At 50.0% G+C, this 24,096-nt stretch overlaps 1 protein-coding gene across 5 annotated transcripts in view; it reads right to left on the minus strand.

Moving 5' to 3' along the window:
- The window catches only part of Hrh1 (histamine receptor H1), an 86,999-nt gene extending 63,126 nt beyond the window's left edge, over positions 1-23,873 (minus strand). Inside the window, exons 1-2 of one of the 5 annotated variants that reach the window (XM_085840152.1) lie at positions 23,837-23,851; positions 2,578-2,714 (exon numbers count right to left, since the gene is read on the minus strand). In XM_085840152.1, coding sequence (XP_085696278.1) covers positions 2,578-2,623 — 46 coding nt within the window. In that variant the 5' untranslated portion in view covers positions 2,624-2,714; positions 23,837-23,851. Of the gene's footprint in view, positions 1-2,577; positions 2,748-23,414; positions 23,772-23,836 lie in introns of those variants that run through there. The other 4 variants (XR_003836956.2, XM_029478821.2, XM_029478820.2 and 1 more) reach the window with 4 other exon arrangements.
- Between the last annotated feature and the right edge of the window lie 223 nt (positions 23,874-24,096).

Here is a 24,096-nt window from a genome sequence, read left to right on the forward strand (position 1 = left end):
AGGTACATGCAGGCAACTCTAGCTAAACGCTTCGGAGACGAAATAGACATGGAGTGAGAGGGGGTTCAGGGGGAAGATAACGGGGGAAATGATCAAAGTACATTGCATATTAAGCATGGAACTGAGAGAGATAAAAATAGATGGATACAGGTTAAAATAAATAATAAAATAGAACGCTGGGTCGAGTGGCTGAAGGCACAGGTCACGAAGCACCTAATGTCGAGTGACTCTGCTCACATGAAGCGTTCAGAGCAGGCAGATCTGTCTGGATGACTGGCACTGGTCGGCAGCTGCCACAGAAAGGGTGGTGTGGTGTGGTACAGGGGGTAGGCGGGGCTGTAGTAGGTGAGAGCTTGCTTTGCGGGGGTGGGGGGGTGATGAAAACACTCTAAATTAGACTGTGTTTAAAGTCACGTATCACTACGAACAAGCTGAAAACCACCACATCACGCACTTCAAATGGATGAGTAGCTGGGTGTGTGAACTGCCCCTTAAAACAGCTGCTGAGTAGAAAGGGTTCTATAAACTTGATCTAAGGACAGTGAGTTCGTTTAGAATGAAGTTGGGACTCACAATTCCCCAGGCTGAGTCCTGACCAAGTGATCCTATTAAGAGAGGGCTTTCTGAAGGAGCTTAAAGAAGCTGGGGACCATTCACAAGTGACATGACATTTAAGTCGGGTATGAGGGGTGCAGGGAAGCTTGCCAGCAAAGGAGCGAGAAGCCTGTCATTCCAAAGTTACTTAGCATTACACAGTAGGACTAGGACTAGGACCCCTAATTATGCTCAGGATAATGGGTGACTATCACATTGGCTCTGGTCTCACTGTCTGGCCTTGAACTCATAGTGATGCTTAAGTCTCTTGAAGTGTGAGGATCTTGGGTATGCGGCGCCACACCCAGCTACATCCCTTTCAAGCTAGATGGCCCTGTAAGAATTAAGGCAGTGTACTACATACGTGGCCTCGGGCCCAGGGGCAGGCAGACACTCAGGCCTCTTCTCCTTTCCCAGCCCAAAGAAGACCTGAGCTCAGGGAAGGGAGCATAGCTGCAGGGTGAGCCGCAGCCCTCGTTCATCCCTCTGTGAGCCTCAGAGTGGGTTTCAAGGGTGTGGGACTCCATGCCTTCTCTAGAGGTCTGTAAATGGCCAGAGGAGATATTCTGAATTGCCACAATGATGAGGGGGTTGCATATGACCCCCAGTGAATCTCTACATTACAAGGAACTGTGTGTTCCCCAGTGTTTCCTGGCCGTGATGTAGGTAGAACTATCTATCAGCTTGTAGTTTCTGAGTCCAGAAGCCCAATTCTATTTCCGTGAAGCCACAAACCTGCTGCATACTTTAACCTGCTCAGAACGTCTGAGCTAGCTCTTGTGTGATTGGCAGGAAGCCTGGGTGTGGCTTGGGCTGTGTCTCTGGATCCCATGCCACATCTGTAAGTAGGGAACTCCTGACTCTGTGAGGCTACAGGCCTCAAATGGCTACGGAGTGTGAGGTGTAGGCAGGCCACCATCCATACGGTGAAACACAGTCATTTTGTGATGGGTGGTTTCCTTCTGTCTCCCTTCACTGGTGGGCACCACATTCCTGCCACTCCTGCAGGGTGCAGTCTGTGGGCAGCTGGGAGAGACACTGGCTGCATTTAGGGAGGATGGCACAAATCACATCATGGAAAGGGGCGTGGTCTGAAACAGAAGCGCTGGCTCTGTCTGTCGGAATCCTGCTTCCTTTCTGTGGTGACAAACATCTAGCCTAGAGGTCAGGAGTCATGTCCTCAAGCCAGATAGATCCAGTCTAGGGTTTACTAGCTGAACACTCTAGGGACATTAGGTGATCTTGATAATCCTGAACTGTTTGTAACATGGGCTGCCATGGACCCAAAGGCTTGTAAATGGGCACAGGAGTTGTTTCTATGGAGACCCCCATGTTTCTATACAGACCAAAGTTAAGTCTCAGCTGCTTTATTTTTGTTGTTAGTATTTTCCCTGCAATCCTACCCTGACCTGACCAGGCTACGGTATCCCCTCAGTTCTTGCTCACCAGATGCCTATGGGGAAAGGGCTGGCCCAGATGGACCAGGGAGCAGATATGTCTGTACTGGAACCATCTGAGCTCCATCTGGAACCAGGCACAGCTCCTGGCTTCCTGCTAGGATGGAGGATGTGGGGAGAAGGGCATCTACCACCCAGAATCTCCCTAAACTCCATGCAGGGTCCTGAATCCCCCACCACTACTGGGGTCCTGGAAAGCCCTGGGCCAATCCTTAGGCTTTGGATTTGTAGGGTCTCCTCTCAGGATTCTGCACTGATCTGAAAACTCTTGGGATGGGCCAGGTTCCTGCCCACAAGGCTCAGCCCAGCCCTCAGCACAGGAGGCCACTGCTGTTCCCTAGGATTGAACCTCCAAGGACTTCCACTTGGCTCGGACAAGCCTCCAGATTCAAAGCTCATAGCACACGGACTTTGGAGCAGACGGCATTAGCTTGTCTTCTCATCCTGGTGTCTCTGTCTGTTGTCACTCAATGGTGTTCTCCTTCCTAAACAAGCTAAGGCTAAGATCAGCCCCAGTGGCACTCACCTCCTGCCATGGGTGACACACTCCAAGGTCTTGCGCCTTTCCCCATGGCCACAGAAGCAGAGGACAGCTACTCAAGCCTCAGAGTACCCTGAGCTTTCTCTTTGTCCTTTGACCTCCAGCTGTGACATGAGCAGTCCCTGGGGTGGTGACAAAATTGGCACTCCATCAAGAGCTGGCTGGGATCCCTAGGGAGAAACCATTACATCTGCTCTGAGGAGGTCATGGTCCAGCCAGGGTAACACTCATGCGACTGTGGTTCAGAGTTGTGTGTTGAGATGGTGCCAGAGGCCTTGAGCCTCCTTGGGTAAGGAAGGCCAAGCGATTCTGCCTCTGCCTAGGTAGGATGTGAAATGGGAAGTAAGAGCTAACACTGGAGTCAGGCATTGAAGGATGGACAGGCGCTTCCCCAGGACATCAGACTCGCCCCTTCAATCCCTAGGCTAAAAATTCTGGCCACTCTTAGCCCACACCTTTCTTCCTGAGTGACAGAGGATAGGGGAGGGATCAAGGATGAAAGACAACTCCTGTTTGGACTGAATCCTACCCAAAGTCAGTGGTTTCCTCAGACTGTTTCCAAAGCTTGAGTGTCTCCCCAGATGAGTATCACAGGATACAAGTTCCCTGAGACACCCCGCCCCGCCACCGCCGCCTGATGTTATACAACAGAAAACAATCAAAAATCAAAATAAACTCCAGAAATACTAGGTCAAATAAAGCAAAGTAACTTTATGAAACTTTATGACAGGACTTCTCAGAGACTTTAGAGAAAAAATAAAACACAATTGGTGTGTTTTAAATGAATTTTTGAAATAAAAATATCATAGCAAGTATTTAACATACAGTGAACCGATATCTTTCTCTGAGTCTTTCTAGCTGTGTACGGGTCTATAAGGTCTCATAAGTTCATGTCAATAGTACTGCCATTGTTCCCATTTGACAGACAGGAAGAGTGAGGCAACTCAAGAAAGATTTCACTTCCCACAATCCAATGAGACATAGTAGAGTTGAGACTCAAAGCCAGACTCTGTCCAACCAAGTCCCACCCCTTAACGGGGGTGAGGAGCTAAGAGACCCTGAGAGAAGTCTCTCAAGGCTATCCAACAGAGAACCCCTTTCCACTCATGCTCCCCAGAACAGCTATGGCAAACACTTCTAGGAGACTCTGAAAGCCATGAAAGGCCGCTCAGAGCCCAGCTTCTCCTTCCTTTTCCCCACTCATGCCTGTAACCAATCACCCACAGACACCAAGGACGGTGGATTTGGGTTCACGGCTTTGAAACCCAGTAAGACCAGCTGGTGCTGTTGTTTTGGACTTGAGGTGGTGCTGAGGCAGGAGCAAATGGCAGCATTAAGACAGTCACCCTTGCCCAGGAAGCAAACAGAAAGAAGGGAAAGTTGCCAAGGTCTCTCAATCCCCTTCCAGGGATAGCTTCCAAATGGCCTACAGAGCTCCCACTAGACCCTACCTCTTAAAGGTCCTGCCACTTCCCAGGGGCATCATGGTTTGCAGCCAAGCCATAAAGACACAGGCCTTGAGGTGGGTCACTTACCCAAAGCATAGCACTGGATGGCTCATTGCAATGGAGAGATGGCAGGCTAGACCAGGAAATGGGGATGGTATGGCATTAATTCTGAGTCTAACAGCAGCAGGTCCCAGCTCTCTCCAGGTTTGACCTCCTGCACTCTCTGCCCTTAACCTTGACCAGTCACTAGCACAAGCAGGGAGATTTGGCTGAGGCAGTACCATCCCATGGTCTGAGTTTGGGACTGAATAACAAGGGGGGAAGGGAGGAACCACTGAAACTTTTCTCCAGGTGATGCGCTTTTCTCATCTCTGCTTCCTGACTGTCTTAGTTGTTTTGTTTTGTTTGCAATAAACCATTCTGACAAAAGCAACTTAAGGAAAGAAGAGAGATTTACTCCAGTTCCCAGTCCAAGGTGCCGTCCACCATAGCAGAGGGTCACAGTCTGAAGCAGAGACCTGTGCGCAGGTCCCTCTTCATTCAGTCCAGGACCTGGACCGCAATGGTGCCAGGCACATCTCAAGTGAGTCTTTCCACAGCAATTGATGCAATGAAGAAAATCCCTCAGGGCTAGTGAGATGATTCAACCAATAAACACACATCCTGCCAAGCCTTAAGACCTGAGTTCAAACCCTGGGACCCAGCTCGTTGAAGAAGAGAATTAACTCTCACAAGGCGTCCTCAACTTCCACGTGTGCATCATGCACACACTGGGGTGGGGTTGGGATGGGTTTCTGTTGATGTAATAAAACTCTGACCAAAAGCGAAGTTAGGGAGGAAAGGGTTTATTTGGCTTACACTTCCAGGTCACAGTCCGTCAATAAAGGAAGCCAGGGCAGAAAGCCAAAACAGGAACTTGAAACAGAAACCTTGGAGGCAGATGCTTGCTGGCTCTCTCGGGTTCAGGCTCGGATGCTTTCTGTACACCACCCAGGACTATCTGCCTAGGGATGCTTCTACCCACAGTGGGTGGGGTTCTCCTGTATCACTTAATAATCGAGACACTCACAGGCCCATCTGATCTAGGACAGTCTTCAACTGAGGCTTTCCTCTCGGATGACTCTAGGATGTGTAGAGTTGACAATTAAAGCTGAGACAGACAGACATATACACACACTAAATAAATTATCAAGTAGATTGATTTTAATCTTAAAAATAAAATCCCTCGTAGGTGTACTCATAAGACAACTTAATCTAGACAACCTCCTCCTGAGACTTCCTCTCAGATGTTTCGGATCCTGCAAAGCAGACAACTGAAATTAACATCACATTGGCTGAGGACAGGATGTGACCAGCCACTCCACACTCCTTCTGCTATGTCTATCCACCTCAGTGGACTGTATCCCTCTGAACTATGAGCCAACATAAAACCAACTCTTCTCCCTCCCTCCCCTCCTGCCTGCCTGCCTGCCTGCCTGCCTCCCTGCCTCCCTGCCTGCCTCCCTGCCTGCCTTCCTGCCTTAAAGGTCTCAGTAATGAAGAGAATAATAGCATACTGCACAGATAACAATGACACAGAGCTGCACCTAAAAACAAAAAGAAACAAAACAAAACAAAATCCAAAAAACATTGAATCTAGCCAGGCGGGTCCAAGAACCAATCCATTAAACAGATTAGAAAACTGAGGCTCAGGGAGGCCATTCCTCTGTCTTACAGCTCAAGGTTCCAACATGGTCTTGGGAGTCCAGGCGCTGAGTTCTAGAGGCTACAAAACTTGAAGCTGACTTCTTAAATGGGACAGAGGAGGCCCATAAACAATGGACACACAGGAAGGATTCAGCAAAAGCTATGTGATGGGTTGGTGAGGAGAAGGGGAAACACTTCTTGCTAGAATGAGGTGCCAGAACAGGACAGGGCACAGAAGGATGCTTGGATGAAGAGACCAGGCAACAGCATAGAATCGCTCCTGTCTGCACACTGTGACAAGGGCACCGGAGGACCGGAGGACTTGATGGCATGTTAAAGGTGTTCAAGGGAAGTGACTGCACAGGCTCTTACTGAGCAAAGGGGCAATGGCAGGTGGGCAGCAGTCACCAGATGAGTCACACCCTGGCGCCAGTCTGCATGAGTCCTGGATCCCTCCATCTGCCTGCCCCGACTTAATTCCTCAGAGCCTGTCACTTGGCATAATGAGCTGGTGAGAGCAGCCATAGGGTGAGCAAGGGAATGACGTCCCTCCCGCCCCCATCCCTCCTCTGGGCCTCTTCTGTTTCTCCATCTTTTCGTTTCCATGACAGCATCTGGCAACGAGATGTCTACTTCGGAATGCTGGCAGGGATGGTCCACAGGGTAGAGGCAGAGGCTGCAGAAGGGAGGGTGGTCTGACCTCCCAGACTCACTATCTGGGTACTACCACCTAAGACTTTACAGCTACCATTCCTACTCCTTACTCGAGCCAGGAGAGGACGGATGACGCAGAGAGGCACCAGGGCTACCCAGTTCTGCTTATAGAACATGTCAGAAGCCCACCTCATCTCACACCCTCTGGTCACACCCTGCTCTTTGTCCCATCTGCCTCACTCATTGGAACAGCACCAGTGTCCCAGTCTATCTGATACTTCTTGCTTTCTTTCTTCATTGTTCCAGGTGATTAGAGCTAGAACAACATTTGACACACCACCCGTTGCTGGTGGTCCAGAATTTCCCTGTGGCTCTCAGGGTCATCTAAACAGAAGTCAAGACATCACAATGACCAGGGATGTCCTCCATTGAATGTTTGATCTCTCCCATGGCCACCTTACTCACTATGCAAATTCATTCATGTCTTCCTCCTCTCTCTAGAACATTCCAAACTACTTCCATCCCAAGGCCTTTCTAATGCCTCTTCCCAGAATAGTCTTCTTCAGGAGTGCCCCTCCAGGCTTCCCTCAATCCAAACACCCGCCTCTGACTCTCTAGGTAAAGAGACCTCTGGTCCTCACATCCCAGGGTCCTTGGTAGTACCTGTTCACCTCTTGCAAAATTAAGTGGGACATAAGAACTTGTCTTTCTTAATGACTTCCTAGAAGAAATTCATGTTCCTTATTGAACAGTCTCTAGAGAAAGGCTATTTGGGCAGGATCTGGGGGATGCTCCTTGATACTCTCTGTGAGATGGTGGCCATTTCTGAGGACAGGGGCCCAAGACGTTGGTGTCATATACCACACACCCCAGGCCATTCACCTATTCCTGTGCAGGGACCCTCCTACCCTCATGCCTACTGCTCAATCCCCTGAGTACCATACTGTACAGTAACCAAGGGCCTCCTTCTTACCAACCCCCCCCCACACACACACACTTGTGCGCGCACACACACAAACACACACATACACAAGAACAAAGTTCTAGGTGGGCAGGACCTCTTGTCTAGTCCATTCTTGTCCCTTATCAACCAGTACTTTGGTCCCCAACACTGAGGCAATGAAATAATCCTTATTGCTGAATTCTGTTGAATGAATAAATGAGTTCTATGGGTCACAAGGCTCCTCTGGAGGGCGGCTGAGCATGTGGCTCTGTCACCCTAGTCACTAGGAACAGGACCAGTCACAGTCAGTCATCCATTGGCTCTATATGGTGTGGTTGGGTAAACTGTGTCCAAGTGGTCCCTGGATAACAAAACTAAGTAGGAGAAAAGAAGAGGAAAGGAGAGGAGAGGAGGGGAGGGGAGGGGGAGTGAAGGGGGAGGGGAGGGGGAGGGGAGGAGAAGAGAAGAGAAGAGAAGAGGAGAGGAGAGAAGAGAAGAGAAGAGAAGAGAAGAGAAGAGAAGAGAAGAGAAGAGAAGAGAAGAGAAGAGAAGAGAAGAGAAGAGAAGAGAAGAGAAGAGCAGATATATAAAGCTGTGGGGCTGCAGAGGCACAGGGCCATGGACCATGAACAAGAGACATCACAGCCAGCAGTCGTCCAAGATGAAAGGTGTCATGGGTCAGCAGAGGAGAGGACACAGGATATCAAGGACTCGCAGAGGAAGGAAAAGATGTAGCAGGCCTAGAGAATCGAGGGGACAACAGGAACTGTGGGACAAGAGAAGTCTCAGGGTGGCAATGGCAGCAGGTTAGAATCTGGCCTGGGTAGAGCCTTCCCATCTCAGCAGGGAGCCCAGGAGTCAGCACAGGAGTAGACAGGCAGAACGGATGCTCAGTAAACACATAGAGAGTGATGGAGAGGCATGCCAGGAGCAGAGGACTGGGCAGCCAATGGTCATCTTGCTTTCCTGCCCTGGCTTTGGAAAACAATACCTTACTGCAGAGATGTACTGTAAATGGACCCTTAGCTCCCCACAGGGTCTGCCGTGTGTAATAACACTGTTTGGTCTTGCTCTTGTCCACTTATCTGGGCAACCAGCCCTTACCCAAGCCAAATGCATGATTTTGGCTATTCCCAACCCCAGCAGGGAGAATCAGCAGCCCGCCTGGCAATGCCATGGCAAGGGACACCAGACAAGAGACTTTTGTGTGCTTTTCACTGGTTTTTAAGCAGCTTTGGTGAGAAATAAGGCATACCCCCATGACATTTACCATTTTTAGCAGGGGAGGGTCATCTTGCTACTCTACCATAGGCTGGCCTCAAACTCAGGATTTTCTGCTTCAGCCTCCTGACCACTGAAGTGCAGGCACAAACCATTTAACAACATTCACCTATTTCATATAAATTTTATCACAATAAAATATTTGTAAATTCTCACCCACATGGGAACATGGGATGAGTAGGTAGAGAAAGTGGGAAGACATGAAACTAAGGATATAGTTCAGCCATATGCAGGGGAGATCTGGCTGTCCAGTGTGGACCAAGCAAGCAAGTGAATGGTGCCAGGCCAGCAGTCACAGAACCTGTGGTTTGAATTCCAAATTTTACTTAGCACACCTGGGAAGGATAACGCAAGAGTGGCCTTAGAGGTCAGGAGACCTGGGCTCCAAAGTTAGCGCTGCCACCAATAGGAGCTGTGCCCTGGAGAAGTTCCCCTCTGTGTTAGTCAGCTTTCAATCGCTGTGACGAAAGAGCAGAGGCAATCAACTTAAAGGGAATGAGAGATACCTTGGCTCACAGAGGTTTTAGTTCATGGTTACTTGGCCTTGCTTCTTTGGGCCTGTGTTAACACCATAAGCAATGACAGTGGCACATACTGTCACTTCAGGGTCACTGTCTTTGTAGTGGCAAGAAGCAGGGGATGTGGGGGAGGGGAGGAAGGGGCTTCAGGTCCCACTATCTCTTCAAGGACATGTCCCGGATGGCCTAACATCCTCTTCTCAGGCCTCAACTCCCAAAGGTTCTATGGCTCCCAACAGCAGCACAGGCAGGGGCCTCGAGGTGACACACACTGACGATCCAACTCTTTCGGCTCCCAGCTCATCGCAAAGATGCAGATAACAGCAATCCCAACCTCACAAGGTTCCTCAGAGGGTGGATGAGGCGACACTCAAACGTGCAGCATCCTGCCCAACTCCCAGCAGATGCTCTGCACACACCATTATCACCCCCGCCTCGGGTCAGGTGATGCTGGCAAGCCTAATGAGGGTAATTTCCCCAGGAAGCACGGATGTAGAGATGCTCAACTTGAAAACAAGTGTTCTCAGAGTGGCATTCAGAGTCCGTGGGGCACAGCTCTGCATCTGAGATAAAAGGGGCAGGGCACATTCAGAAACAAAACAAAACAAAAGAAAAAAAAAACTGACTTCTGCAGGGATTTCTCTCCAGCCAATCACTGAGAAGCATGGGACTAGCCACTGAGGTCATCCTTACCTTTTGACACCAGAGGAGCAGGCCAGTCCAGTGTCAGTCCTGAACCTGTTCTCTGGGTCTTTGATTCGCCCCAAAGCACTTCCACACAAAGCTCAGTTTTGGGCTTTCCTGTCAGTTCAGGCTTTTCCCCTACAGAGATATCAGGAAACAGCCAACATCAGGTTTCCCCAGAACCATGTGCCCAGCCTGGAGCTCAGGGCACGGGGTACACACACACACACACACACACAGCCTCTGCAAACGCCCATGTTTCACTGTTAGGAGAGGGTTAAATGGCCAAAATCAGCCTGACTTTCTACATGAAGACCTGCAAGAACCGGTTAAATGTGGCCATTCCTAGGCCTGTACCAGGCAGGTGGCATCACACTCCAAGTGGCTTTGTGACACAGTAGAAGGGAGCCAGAAGATCCCAGTTCAAGCTGTGGCTTGGCTACACAGTAGCTGTGTGCAGCTGCTGAGCGAGTCGCTCACTCTGAGTTTCCCTTTGTATCGTCCTCTCCCTGTGTCCCTCTTAGTTATCTACCTTGTTTCCGATCAGGATAGCAGGCCATAGCTGTACAGTGTCCTTGAGGCACAGAATTTCCGGATACCCACAAACAGCCTCCAACTCCTATTCAACCTTCGTGAGCCTCAGCTGCTGACCCAGGCACTGTCTTCCCTATTGCTTTTAGACAAGCCGGATTCTGTTTGGTCCCTAGAACTTCAGAGGGAAGTCTCCTGTGCAGGTGCCCATCAAAAGGCCTGTGTAGGCATCTAACTACTTCCTCCGAAGCCTCCATAGAGGAAGCAGGTGGAAGGAGCAAGTTCATCTGAATGGGAAACTATATAATCTTTACTCCTTCGGGAACTGAGAGACAGCTTCTCACACTCCACATCAGCATGCATTGCACACCCTGTGCCTGCAGCCCTCTGTGGAGAGGAGAAGTGTAAGGGGATAAGCAAGCATATTTTGTCTGTGCATAAGAAGATCTTTTTAGGAGAAAACCAACCAAACAAGAGTTCCTCCAGTTTCCACCTCTGAAACACTAGAGTCTGGCTGTGTAGGCAAGCTGGTTCTTCCCATTACCTCATAACGAATCCACTGTGTGACAGAGGCATTCAGCAAGGTCCATGGAATCAGGCAGAAGTACAGGACTCCCCCCTCAGTCCCTCCCACTTTCATCACACCCACCCTATCACAGCCGCACTCATCTCTCTACACAGAGCATCCCAGCCTGTCCCACCAGGTTCCTTTTCATTACTTCCTGCTAAGTTCCCAGGTCACCGCCCTCTGAAGGGCATACACCCTTCTAGTCTCTCAACCTTAACTAGCACAGCTCACCTCACTCCTTCAGTCATTCACTCGCTCATTCATTCATTCAGCAGTCTCCTGAGTATCTCTGTATTTCCTGCACTGTGATGGATGTAAAAGTATAATAAGGAGCCAGTCACCACCTGTGTCCTCAGACTGCTCACACCCGAGGAAGAATGATGGCGACGGTGAGAAATACAGTGTGATAGACATAGGTCCAAGGGGGGGGCTGCTGTGAGGCCAGGGAAGATCGTAGCCCAGGCTGTGGGTGATCAGGGTGGGCTTCCTAGAGGAAGGCACAGCTAGCTTGAGTCCTAGAGCTGGGAAGCAGGAGAGGCATGTCTGTGTCTACGTGAGTACATATAATCATGTGGCCAGATATGACTGCGACTCATCCCTAGTACAGGCTGGCAGTGTAGACGGTAGAGCCCCTGCCACACATCCAGCTCCCTGAGGTGAAGAGGCCTAGCAGAGCCAGGTCACTTACTTTCTTCTGTGCAGTTACCAAGCAGCCTGGTCAGAGTGGGCCTGGAAGCCACAGTGTGGCCAGGACGCTCTGCTGTCTGTGATTTCTGTCCTAGGTAGGTTTCTATCGCTGTGATAAAACACTACCACCATAAGCTACTTGGTGAAGAGAAAAGGGTTTATTTCAGCTTGCAGCTTGGAGTCCAGCACTGAGGAAACCAGGGCAAGAACTCAAGGTGGGAAGCTAGAGTTAGGAACTGAAGCAGAAGCCATAAAGAAACGTTGTTTACTGGCTTGCTCCCCATAGCTCACTGCTTTCTTAAACACCCAGGACCATCCGGCCAGGGCCCTCCCCCATCAACCAGCAATTAAGAAAATGCCCTACGGACTTGCTTACAGACAAACTGATGGAGGCATTTTCTCAATTGGCATTCCCTCTTCCTGGGTGACCCTGGCTTGTGTCAAGTTGACAAAAAAAAAAAAGTAACGGGGACACTGTGCATGCTGTCCGTGTGATTCTGCCATTTACTCTCATCACCTGCCAGCACATTCATCAGCGTCATCTTTCTTGCTTCAGCCTAGGGCTCATTCCTTGTAAGGGCACTAGATGTCATCACTGGGTTTGGAACAGGAGGTGACATGGTCAGACTCTACCCTGGAACAATCTCCGGTAGTAACGATGGGCTTTGGGAGGCACCGGGGAAGGTGACAGGGTCCAGTGAAGGGAAGTGGAAAGCTATGCTAAAGCTGAGGCAGGGAGGATGCAGGGGATGGGCTTAGCGATCAGTGGGATGCAGCCACCTGTCACCTATGGCAACTACCCTATCTCCTAAGGGCCCCAGCCCCTGTGTGTCCAGGCCCCACTGCTGCCCTGCAGACTCCACTCACTGAGCATGCTCCAGCAGATAGAGCCCCATTCCTAGCTCCCCGAAGTGGGCAAGTGGCACCATGCCTGCAGAACTGTGAATCCCCTGCAGAGGCTCTGCCTATGAGGTTGTGTCTAGTCTACCCTAAGTGCAAAACCAAACTGAGTCCCCACCCCATGAAGAAAAGAGCCAAACACAGTGAACTTAGCCAAGAACACGGCTTCAGCACCACCCCTAACAATGGCCGCTTGCCCTTGCCCCAGCATGCCACCTGCCCAGTGTTCCCTCACTGACTCCTAACAGCTGTCCTGCCTCCTTCTCTCGGTGGCTGTCTCCCCTTGCCTGGATCTCCACAGAAGTTTTCCCATGTCTGCCCATGCCTCTGATGTGTCAGCCACCACCTCCAGCCTCCGTGGGTGCACGAACGCTCACCTCCCCAAGTGGTTGAGCAAACAGGATGACCTAAGGAAGAGAAGTGCCCAGGGCTCATTTCCTGGCCTGTCAGTGGGATGGTGACCCTGCATCTTCAATCCTCTGCTTACACAGGTAATTAGTCAGCACCCAACACCTTGGACTGACGTGCCTCCCCACCCTTGCTGAGCCAGCCATTTCTCCCATTTACTTTCCATACAACTCAATACACAGACACACGCTCACACTCACATGGATCGAAACGGAAATGTGCAAACAGGGCAGTGCATAGGTTGCCAGGCTCTCCCCCAAGAAGGAGGGGCTGTCTGGCCAGTGCCCAGCACTGCTGCACCTGGGCAGGAACCCAGCCAGTTCTGCCTTCCAGCCACTCACTCTCGGCCCCGCTGATTGGCAATCACGGTGACATTTTGTTCTCCAGCTGCCTTGCCTTTTATCTTCCTCCAGTTGGACAGAGCTTTAGCTGGGCAAAGCCTCCTGTGCACCCAGCCCCCTACAGGAGAGGCGAGGGAGGAAACATCGTCTATCTCATGTTCCTGACTTACTAATGGAAGGCCTCAGTCAAGCCCGGTGCCAGGTGCTGTGAGAATCAATCGATAAATTACCGACAAATATTTATCAAGCTCCTGAAGCAATCGTGAAAAGGGTTTGCCTCCAGCCAGGGTTTCCTAGGCCATTCAACTTCACAGTCTGAGAGGCCCTGCATTAAACAGAGACATCGTGGTGGGCTACACAGCTACCTGTTAGCTTGCATTGGATAGGTTTTTATTGTGCACCTACTAGGTGCCAGCTGCTAACAAAGTCATTGCAGGTGAAGGGATACCAGCAAATACTGTTCCCATACTATAGGTTGCTGGGAGCTGTGCAGATAACCAAAGAGAGACTGGTCAGGTCACAGGTTGGAGCAAGACAGTCATCCCTAAGGAGGAGCCAGCTGGGGTCTGGGACACTGGGCTCTCAATAAGGCTATAAGATGGGTATCACCATTTTACCCCTTTTCCAGATAAGGAAACTGAGGCCAGGGAGATTAAAATGCTTCCCTGGAAGCCAAAGTTTGGAGCCCAGGAGCCTGAAGAGGTGACCTCAGTGGTTAAGAATACTTGCTGCTCTTCCAGAGGATTTCCAGCACCCACTTGTGAATTCATAGCCATTCAGTTCTAGGGGACCCGATGCTCTCTGTCTGGTCTCTTTGCACACCAGTATGAACAGACATAATTGCAGCCAAACAGGTCCAGGAAAAGACCCAGAAGTCCCAGTGATGGCCACCAAACCCACCTGTCCCTAGGCTCTAGCGTGCCTTACCTAGGAAACCTTGGCAAACACCAGTGGTGCTCAACAACTTATGGACTCTGAGCTGCTTCTCCACAGAAAACACTAATGTCACTCAGAAAGGGCCACACAGGCCCTGACATTCAGGAACAGGGCCAAACCATTGCAAACTGACAATCCAATAAACCGATAGCTGACTTCCTGGAGGGGGGGGGGTCCAGGCAGCTGCTTATTAATCAGCTTATTTAATACACTTATGCCCCTGTTGTCGATGCTTTTCAAATATTAATTCTCTCAAGCTTCATGACTCATTTAATACTCATAAACGATGCTGGCAGTAAATTGTCAGGCATCACCAAGGGACAGGGATGTGACATGATTCATTATGAGACACGTGCCATTCCATTGCCACACAAACACAGCAGACTGGCAGAGGCTGCCACATACCTAGGCTGTATAGCATGAACCACTGCCCCCAGCTGCAAGTCAGCACAGCCTGTGAGTATACCACAAGCGCCAGCAACACACAGTGAGCGTTCAGACATCTAGACATGTCTAAGCTAACATGGCTGCACGCCTGAAATCCCAGCACCTGGGAAGCTGAGGCAGGTGGCCATCCTGAGCTACACAGAAAGATTATCCTGGGCTACAGAGCGAGACTCTTGTCTTCTTTAATAACCAATCAAGCAAACAAACAAATACCATAAATAGGAGCTGGAGGGATGGGATGGCTCAGCAGCTAAGAGCAGAGCACCTGGGTTCTGTTCCCAGGGCTCACGTGGCATCTTAGAACCATCAGCTACTCCAGTCCCAGTGGCTCTGATGACCTCTTCTGGTCTCCTCTAGTACTGCATGCATGGGAGGCATGGCCATATAGGCAAATTTTCAAAACACATAAAGACTTTTTTAAGGGGAGAAAAAAAAATAAATAAATAAATAAATGAAAAAAATCCAGATATAGAAAAGATGCAGTCAAAATATATTAAATAAGATGAAAACTGGGCCACCTGTTGCTGCTCCTATGGTGGGATCGATCCTACAGGGCAGAGAATACTCTGAGAGCCTGTAAAGCCTAGGGAAAGTTCTATTCACTGCCAGAGACTTCGGGAACATTGTACATGACGCCTCTGTAAGAATGGTCATAATACTTAAGAAGTATTTATTTTATGTGTATGGTTGTGCATGCATGTAGTCTGTGCACTATGTTCTTGCCTAGTAACCATGGGGACAAGAGAGCATCAGATCCCATTGAACTGGAGTTACAGGTGGTGGTGAGCCACCATGTGACTGCTGAGGATTGAACTCAGGTCTTCTGCAAGAACAACTAACACTCTTACCCACTGAGCCATTTTACTAGCTGTGTGTGTGTGTGTACATGTGTGTGTGTGCATATGTGTATTAGTGGAAATTGTTGTGGGTGTGTATTTTAGTAGAGGTTGTTGGTTTTGTGTATATGTGTGTTAGTGGAGGTTGTTGGTTGTTTTGCGTGTTGTTTTGTGTGGAGGTTGTGTGTGTGTTAGTGGAGGTTGTTGGCTTTGTGTGTGTGTGTATGCGTTACTGGAGGTTGTGGGTTTTTGTGTGCATTTATATGTGTTAGTGAGGTTGCTGGTTGTATCTGTGTATGTGTTAGCGGAGGTTGTTGGTTGTGTGCATGTGTGCGTGTGTGTGTGTGTGTGTGTGTGTGTGTTGTTTTTGAGGCAGAGCCTCACGTCTCCCAGGCTAGCCTCACACTCACTATGTAGCCAGCAATGAGCATGCACTCCTGATTCCCCCACCTCCCTGCAGCTGCTCTCATGGGCGTGTGCTCTCATCATACCTGGGCTTAATTGTCATTATAATTATTTTACCTTTCAAACATGTTTGTTAAAATATAAGGCATAAACACGTATGTGAACTGAGGCCTTGCATATGTCCCACTGATTGATCTTATAACATCACTGCCTGTGGTGACAACATCTGTTCTGCCTCATGGTAATCTTAGGAGATACTGACCTCCCTTCAACCCATCTTTGCTCAAAATAGCATTATATGGCACAAGACTGTACTGTCACACAGCTAACTACACCGGGAGGGCATCAAGTTACAAATAAGTCAGGACATTTGACCAGGACACAATCTGGAAGGTGGTGGGCCCAAGACAGAGCCCTGTGTCCCCAGCCCTGAGCCCTGGCTGGATTGGCAAGTGGCACTGTACAGCTGAATCTGTGTATGCAACAGTCTCTCTTGCCCTTTCTGCTTCAAATATGCCTATTCTTAGGGAGAAACAGGAATGGCCTGATTTAAATGCAAGATCATCCTTCCCCTAGATTCATACAGGGAGCCTTGGGAGACACTGGCAAGAGCCGGGCCATCTGCAGTTCTCCAGGGAGGCTGAAGCCAAGTTACCCAGAGAGCCCAGAGAGAGGTCCCTGGGACTGCAAAAACCACGGTGAGTGAGACCCCCAGGGACAAGTCTTATTCAAAGCCCTGAGTTCATATGTGTGGCCCGGCTATAACTCTGTGCAAGGGACAACAGTGTGCATTTCCTTAATGAGGATCAGTGAGCCTCTTCAAGAACAGAGAAAAGCCAGCGAGCAAATGAAAGAAGCCCAGCTAAATCAAGAGACTACATGGAAATTGCCTAGAAAGGCAGGCATCTGGGAGCTTAAAATACATTTGGTAGCTATAAAATGCACCTGGGTAGGCATTTGGTAGTTATAAAATACATTTGGTAGCTATAAAATACACGCTATACAAATAGCCCTCAAGTCTGCAGCTCAGTCCCTCTCCTCCGTACCTCCTCGGTACCTACATAGACCTCAGAAGGCCTCTTTCTGCCTGCTAGTCCACCTGTCTGCCTGTTTCCAGCCAGCAATGGCCACCAGGCTTGCTGAAACGAGTATGAGGTTTTTTTTTTGTTTTTTGTTTTTTGTTTTTTGTTTTGCCTGACCTCTTCTCTACCTTGACCTTAAGGGTCACTGAGGATGGTTCCAAGTTCAGATTCTGTGTTGTGCTTTCTCCTTGAAAAACCACACCCTTCTCATACCCACCAGGCTTACAGGTAAAACAACTACACACACACACACACACACACACACACACACACCTTTGCCCTGATGCCCAAAGCAACAGTTCCTTGGTTAAGCTCTTTGAAGCCACCTCGTCTCCTGCCTCTACTGACTACTCAAGCCAGTGGGACAAAGCAGAACAGCCCAGCCCAGCCCAGTAGCCTGCGGCCAATGTCAGTTGTGACTCATGCTGCTGGTGTTCCTACAGCTGCGTGGCATTCCACTTGTCGCTGGGCCTCCAGAGACAAAGCCATCCAGCTCTGATACAGGAAGCAAGAACGGGAAGAGACAAGGGAGGAAGGAAGATTCTGGAGACAGAACGAAGAGGCAAGAAGCCAACCGTTTCACTCTGAAACACAAAACCAATGATGATAATTAACTAGCACCCTTGCTTTCCCTCATCTGGAAGAAGTAGGTAGTGACCACCCATAGTGTCATTATAGTGACTAAGAAAGACGATCCAAATCAGTACAGAGCCTGGCACATCCAGCAAAGAGGACCAAGGAAAGATTCTAGCTGAGAAACTCAGCCAGATCTACCCAGAAGAGTGAGAGAGGAGGTGGGAATGATGTCAGGAAGAGATACAGTATTAGGTCAAAGGTCCTGCAGAAACTAGCATGAGAGGAGAGCCCCTGCCACCAGCTGGAAGAGGATGGATGTGGAGGAAGTCAAGTACCTGGGTCTCTGGCTGTCCTAGGGAGTGATGAATCACCAGCCCACAGCAGCAGGAGCAAGCTCAGGAGGAGACCCAACTGCAGCCCACAAGCATCGGGTTTCACTCGTGACTGAGTCTCCTCCCTCTGGGGGTCCTGCGTTGGCAGACACCTCATGCAATGTGTGTGGCTGGGCTCACCCCATGCCACTCAGGATGGATGGTTGGCAGCCTCTGTCCGTTTCTGCGCTAGGCAGTCGGAGCCTCTCAATGTTAGTAAGTTCTTCTGGGATTTGGCTGAGCTGGCTTTCTTCCCCACCCTCCACGTGTGTGTCCACCCAATGTGGCCCCACCGGTGACCTCCGGCAAAGACCGGAGGAAGAACAGCTCCCTGCTTCAGCAACTGCTTCCTGCACAGAAGAAGGTGAAACCCATCCAAAGTCTGATAAATAAGCTTGACTATGTAAATCACCAGGCATTTCACCCGTGAACTTGCATTACCGTCTGATGGTAAAAGATCAGCCGTCGAGATGCTGCAGGATAATGAGAGGTAGGTTTATGCCAAAGAAGCAAAAATTGGGGTCATTTATCAAGTTAAAATGGCGGGGGAGAAAGATCGCATGGTCAGGCTGACCTAGGAAAAGCATCTGTAAAAGTCTACTTCCATTTATGACTAAGAAGAAAAGAAAACCCCAGAAAACCAGACATTGGGAATGTAAGGGACTTCTTTAGCCTGACAGTGATTTACCACAAACCTAGAGTCAAACCATACTTAACCTGCAAATTAGAACAGCTCCTACACAGGCCTCGCAAAAGGCTCAGTGCCCACAGGACTCTTTAATTCATCATACTGAGGACTTAGGACGAACAGGAGAATTAGAAAGGGATGGAGTTGCTCATTGTATCTCCGATCACTGTACACACCATGCTTTCTAACGAATCTACTAAGACAGTGTTTAATTAGTAAGAGGGGTAGCCAATATCTCTGGTTGCAAAATCAATTTTGCAAAATGCAAATGTGCTTCCTGGAATAACAAGAAACCAACAGAACTTTAATTTAAAAGATATAAACGTCTAACAGATACAGCAGCCTCAAGCTATCAAGTACCTGGGAACATGTCTAACAAAAGATGTATTCATCAAAAGAAAATTAAGAGCCTAGCTGATGGAGACATATGCCTTTAATCCCAGTACTTAGGAGGCAGAGGCAGGTAGATTACTGAGTTGAGACCAGTCTGGTCTATAGAGTGAGTTACAGGACAGGCAGAACTACATAAAGAAACCCTGTTTTAAATACATATATATATATATATATATATATATATATATATATATATATATATATATATATATAAAATCAGAGAGAGGGGGGAGGGGAGAGGGAAGGAGGGAGAGACAGAGACAGACAGATGGACAGATAGACATGGACAGAGACGGAGAGGGACAGAAACAGAGACAGAGAGGAGATAAATTATTATGAATTTATTCTCTTAAAATAGTTACAGAGCTCTAACAAAATCGTTACAGAAACCCTACAATGAAAAGAGTTACAATGTTCATGAAAGACTTAACACTACACATTCCACCCTCTAGAGGGCAACAAGGAGCTTGACAATAACAACGGGGACTTGGAAATCAGAGTAAACTCTAAACTCAGTAAACTCTGGTCTTCCATCAGGGGCAGTGATCTGGGGAGACCTAGGTAGCCTTGGATGGAAGGTCTAGAAAGCCCTGACTCACAGCAGGGTATCAACATGGGAGAAGCAGGGATTCCTGTAGGAAGCAACTCAATGACAGCAACCCACCCAGAGACCCATCGGAGGCAGAAGCAGGGATACTGGGGACCCTGCTGCCTAGCATCCCTCTGTTGTTTGACTCCACCACTGCCAGCCACAGCACAGAAGGACCTGAGGTTCCATCTCACACTGCTTTTAGACTCTGGTGTGTATTTATCTTGTTTGTAGAAATCGCTAGAAGCATCCACACTGTTCCATCAATTCTTTTGAACCTTACTTTCCTCCCCTGAAAGTAAGAACAGGTATTCCTGCCTCCCTGTTAGGAGGAAACAAATACTAAAACACTCTTGTAGAGTGTTGTCTAACTACAGGGCATTCTTCTGGCTTGTACTATTGCTTCTTTGTAGACTGTGGGTAAGAGAATAACATTCTATTTCCTAGACAGGACAACAGTATCCTTCCACTGTCTGTCTCTGTCTCCAAAGGCATCACTGAGTCCTTTACTCTGATCCTAACATTTCATCAATTAGTTCTCACAGCAAACGCTAGGGGAGGTGTGTGCTATCCAGCTCCATTCCACAGAAGAAAAAGCCAAGGCTCAGTTCTCCATTAGGCATCCATAACTGCCTTTCGTAAGAAAGACACAGTCCCTGCTCTACAGAGTCATCCTCTAGTTGGGAACCCATCCACACCTCACAGATGAACTGGCAGACCCCACATCCAAACTCAACTCCAGTGGACTCCAGTGGCTACACTTTCAACTCATCCCCGGAGTTGCCTTCATCCTCCTCTCCCACTCCATCCTCTTTAACGACACAGTGGTTGCTAACACATTCTTCTAGCTGAAACAAGGTGCAAAGGCCCTTGCCATGAAAGCAAGTGAGAGCTGTTAGCTTCTTCGGTCCATGTGATCCTCCTGCAGGATCATTGGAGAATTACCAAGGGGTTGATGAATGCACTCAAAAGGCGAGGCACCCCACTCCCCACCCCGCCCTGAGCAGCATCAGGAGCATTGTCCCCTAAGAGTGTGTGGCTGAGTCCTCTGCCACCATTAATGGCAGAAGTGAGTCACTTATAAGTAAGATGCAGAAGCTTTGTTATAATTACATCCCGAGACTCAGCAATGCTCCGCATCACTGTGAAAGAGAGGGCAGCGGGTGACTGGGGCTTGAATGATCCTCTGCCAGGTACGGCTTTCAGATAAAGCGTCTTGGATCAGGAGCAGTTACAGCTAATGCCCAGCCTGAATGCTAATGAGAGTTATTTACAATTGCATGTAATTCTTTGCCATTTATACGCTCAAGCCGCTCCCCCCACTCTTCCCGTCCTTTCTTTGCCTGCCTATCTGAGTTAATCTTGAGAAACAGACACTGGTAAGGATGATTCATGGCCATTTCACAGATGAGGATACTGGAGTCCACGGTTATTCAGGACTCAGGGACGGAAATGAGTTTCAACCTTGAGTATGCTTCCCTGGGAGGGAGAGCCTGCAGAACTCTTTATGCTTTCTCCTTGCTCGGAAGGCATGTGGTATCCCCACAGCCAGCCGCACGCGCCCAGAGGCAGTAGCTGGTGTCCTCTGTTGGGACAGCTATGGCCAGATCTTGCGTAATAGACCGATAGACCTCACACATGCCCTTTAACCCCGTGACTGTCAACTTGTGCCTCTTCCTTGGAGAACCCAAGCAATGACCACACAGTTCAAATCCAGGCTGAGAGGCAGGAAACAACTTCTCGGCCCTCCAACCCAAGACTCCCCAAGCTCACCCCAGTCTGACCACTTCCGTTTAGAAAACGTGTGTTTGAAAACTGTCCCGGATCCATACCACACAGGAGCACAGAGCTGAGCCTGCCAGCGGAAGGAGACAGATCTGGGTGGCAGTGAGAATGACAGCAATGTCTGGAGCATCCCTGGGGCCTGGCCCCGAGGTGGCTGGCTGAGGAGTCCTCTACCTGTTAGAATTAGAGGCTACAAGAAGGACCTTTTTACCATATACAACATCTAACTAGATCTGCCCCATTTTTACAGCTGAGAAAGCCATGAGGCTTGGGGCTGGAGATGTAGCTCAGTGGCCGAGTATTTGTCTAGCATGAACAAGGCTCCCCAGGTGGATTCCAAGCATCACAGAACAAAACCAACACAGCAAGGGGTGCACAATGTCCAGGAGCTCAGAGGCTTGCCTTGCTGGGTCTGTCAGTGTCACAGTGACAACTGCTGCATGTACCATGGCACTTTGGTGAATTACAAGGTATCTTTGCAGTGCTGTATCAATGTGACACGGTTAATTCTCCCGATACCCCCCCCCCCCGTGCAGGGATAAAGGAACCATGAACATCTCCAATCAAATCATGGGGAAACAGATATAGGCATAGAAACTTGTCAATGGCGCATAAGAGACAGCATGATGACCGGACCCAGAAATGTACCTTCAACCTATCCGCCATGCCTTGGTACTGAGGAAAAGCCTCGGTGCTTCTGCCAGGCGTTCCTTGACTATAGAAAGGAGTGTAGGCAGGAGAGAAGTTCACACACAAATGCCTCCCCACAACCCTCAGCTCAGGGCTGGGGACCCCGTGCAGGCCACAACTGCCCAGTGTTGGGGGAGGGGTGCTAGGATCGTGGCAGGTAGCACAGCTCTGAAATCAGAGATGGGGAATACCCAGGTTTTGCAGGTCTTTGACATATTTCAAAACAGCATCAGTCAAACCCTGTCCTCCACCAGGAGCAAGGTTCTGGGGGCAGCTAGGTGGCCCTGATGGAAGGTCCAGCAAGTCCTGAGATACAGCAGAGTATCAACATGGGCGGAGCAGGGATTCCTAGGAAGCTACTCAATGACAGCAACCCACCCAGAGACCCATCGGAGGCAGAAGCAGGGATGCTGCGGACCCTGTTGCCTAGCATCCCTCTATTGTTTGTCTCCACCGCTGCGAGCCACAGCACAGAAGGACCTGAGGTTCCATCTGCCTCTTGAGTTTCACTGATAATCTAAGATACAGGCAAGATTGGTTGGTACTCAATCCACTCCACCACGGACCAGCTGGCCGACTCTAGACAATCTATTGAACCTCTCTGAGTGTCCACCTGTCGCTCAATAACGGTACCTTGCATGGCTGCTGTATAAACTATGTTAATCCCTAACCATCTCATAACCATGGCGGGGGGGGGGGCTTTTTCTCTGTCTCCAAGGATTGCGGGTGACCTTCAGGCCCCCAAGAGTGTCGGATCTCCACCTACTTTCTCCTTTTTATTCCAGTAAAACACTTCACCCCTGGTTCAGGGTCCTGCCCTTCCTCCTTCCCACCCCCACCCCCCAATAACAGAACGCGCTCTCAGAGCAGTCAGCCTGGGGATCTTCCAGTTCCCTCAGCTCCATTCCGTCTGGAGGTGGGAGCCCCCTGTCGGAGGAGAGCCACCCTGCCTGGAACAACCCTGTGTCTCCATCGCCCAGGCAAGCAAGCGCCTTAAAGGTGGCTTCTGTAAAGACCAGTTGTGCTCTGATTCAAGACTCTAACTTTCAGAGCAACACGGCGTAAATTGCAGAATTTGGTATTCCCCTAACGCTCTCTCGGAAAAGGCAGCCCTCAAGGATCTTCTCTGCCATCAGAACACACCCTGGCCACAGTATCAAGTCTTCTGGTTCGGCCAGGAAACGACGTTAAAGCCGGCTAGGAAAGGAGGGAGCGCTGGCTCAGACGCTTCTCATACCCAGACACCTGGTTTGGGTTCCACCTAGCTAAGAAGCTTGGATTCATCCAATCCAGTCTCAAGGCTCTTCTCTAAGAGACAACTTTCCCTCCCCAAGCCTCAGTTTCCTCCTCTGTAAAGTGGGTATACTAGTAATACCTGGGTCTCGGAGATTCAGAAGGATTTGAGATAGTGGATGTCCAGAGCTTGGCACGGAGATCGCACCTCAACCCAGAGTCTGTGTCCACGGTTAGCATCAAAGCCAAACCCTGAGGAATCTCGGGGAGCCGCTGAGGCGGCCCCCTGGCCCAGAAATCGGGAGGCGGACTCTAACCGGTGAGCCCGGCCCCAGCTCCGGGAAGCCACAGGTGTTTGCGCTTACGGGCGTAGCAGCCACAGCTCCGCTACCCTGCCCAGGCCGCCAGAGCATCCGGCGCGCCCACCTCGTGCGGCCACCTGCGGGATGTCCCCACCGCCCTACGGGGGCGCGGAGCTCAGAGCTGGGCCTGAGCGCATCCTCACTCTCCTCCTGTCGCCCGCCACCGGGTTCCCGCCCCTGCCCGCGCTGCGCTACGACTCACCCGCGCCAGCTCCGGGGAAAGTTTGGCGGCGGCGGCCAGACTGCTCGGTGCGGTGGCGGAGGCGGCCGCGGGGGTGGCGGGAGCACGCGGAGGCGGCCTCGGGGGAGGAGCCGCTGAGAGGCCCGCCCACCAGCAGCCCCAGGGCACCCTCCCCCGCCCATCTTCTACCGCCGCGCCCCGCATCTGTGGCGGAGCCCTGAGCTTGGCAAGAAGCCAAGGATGGATCCGAAGCCTGGCGACAGCCCTCCGCCACTGCCACC

Source organism: Mus caroli, unplaced genomic scaffold (assembly GCF_978045245.1).
Source record: "Mus caroli unplaced genomic scaffold, Mus_caroli_1 scaffold_7, whole genome shotgun sequence".
Lineage (NCBI taxonomy): Eukaryota > Metazoa > Chordata > Mammalia > Rodentia > Muridae > Mus > Mus caroli.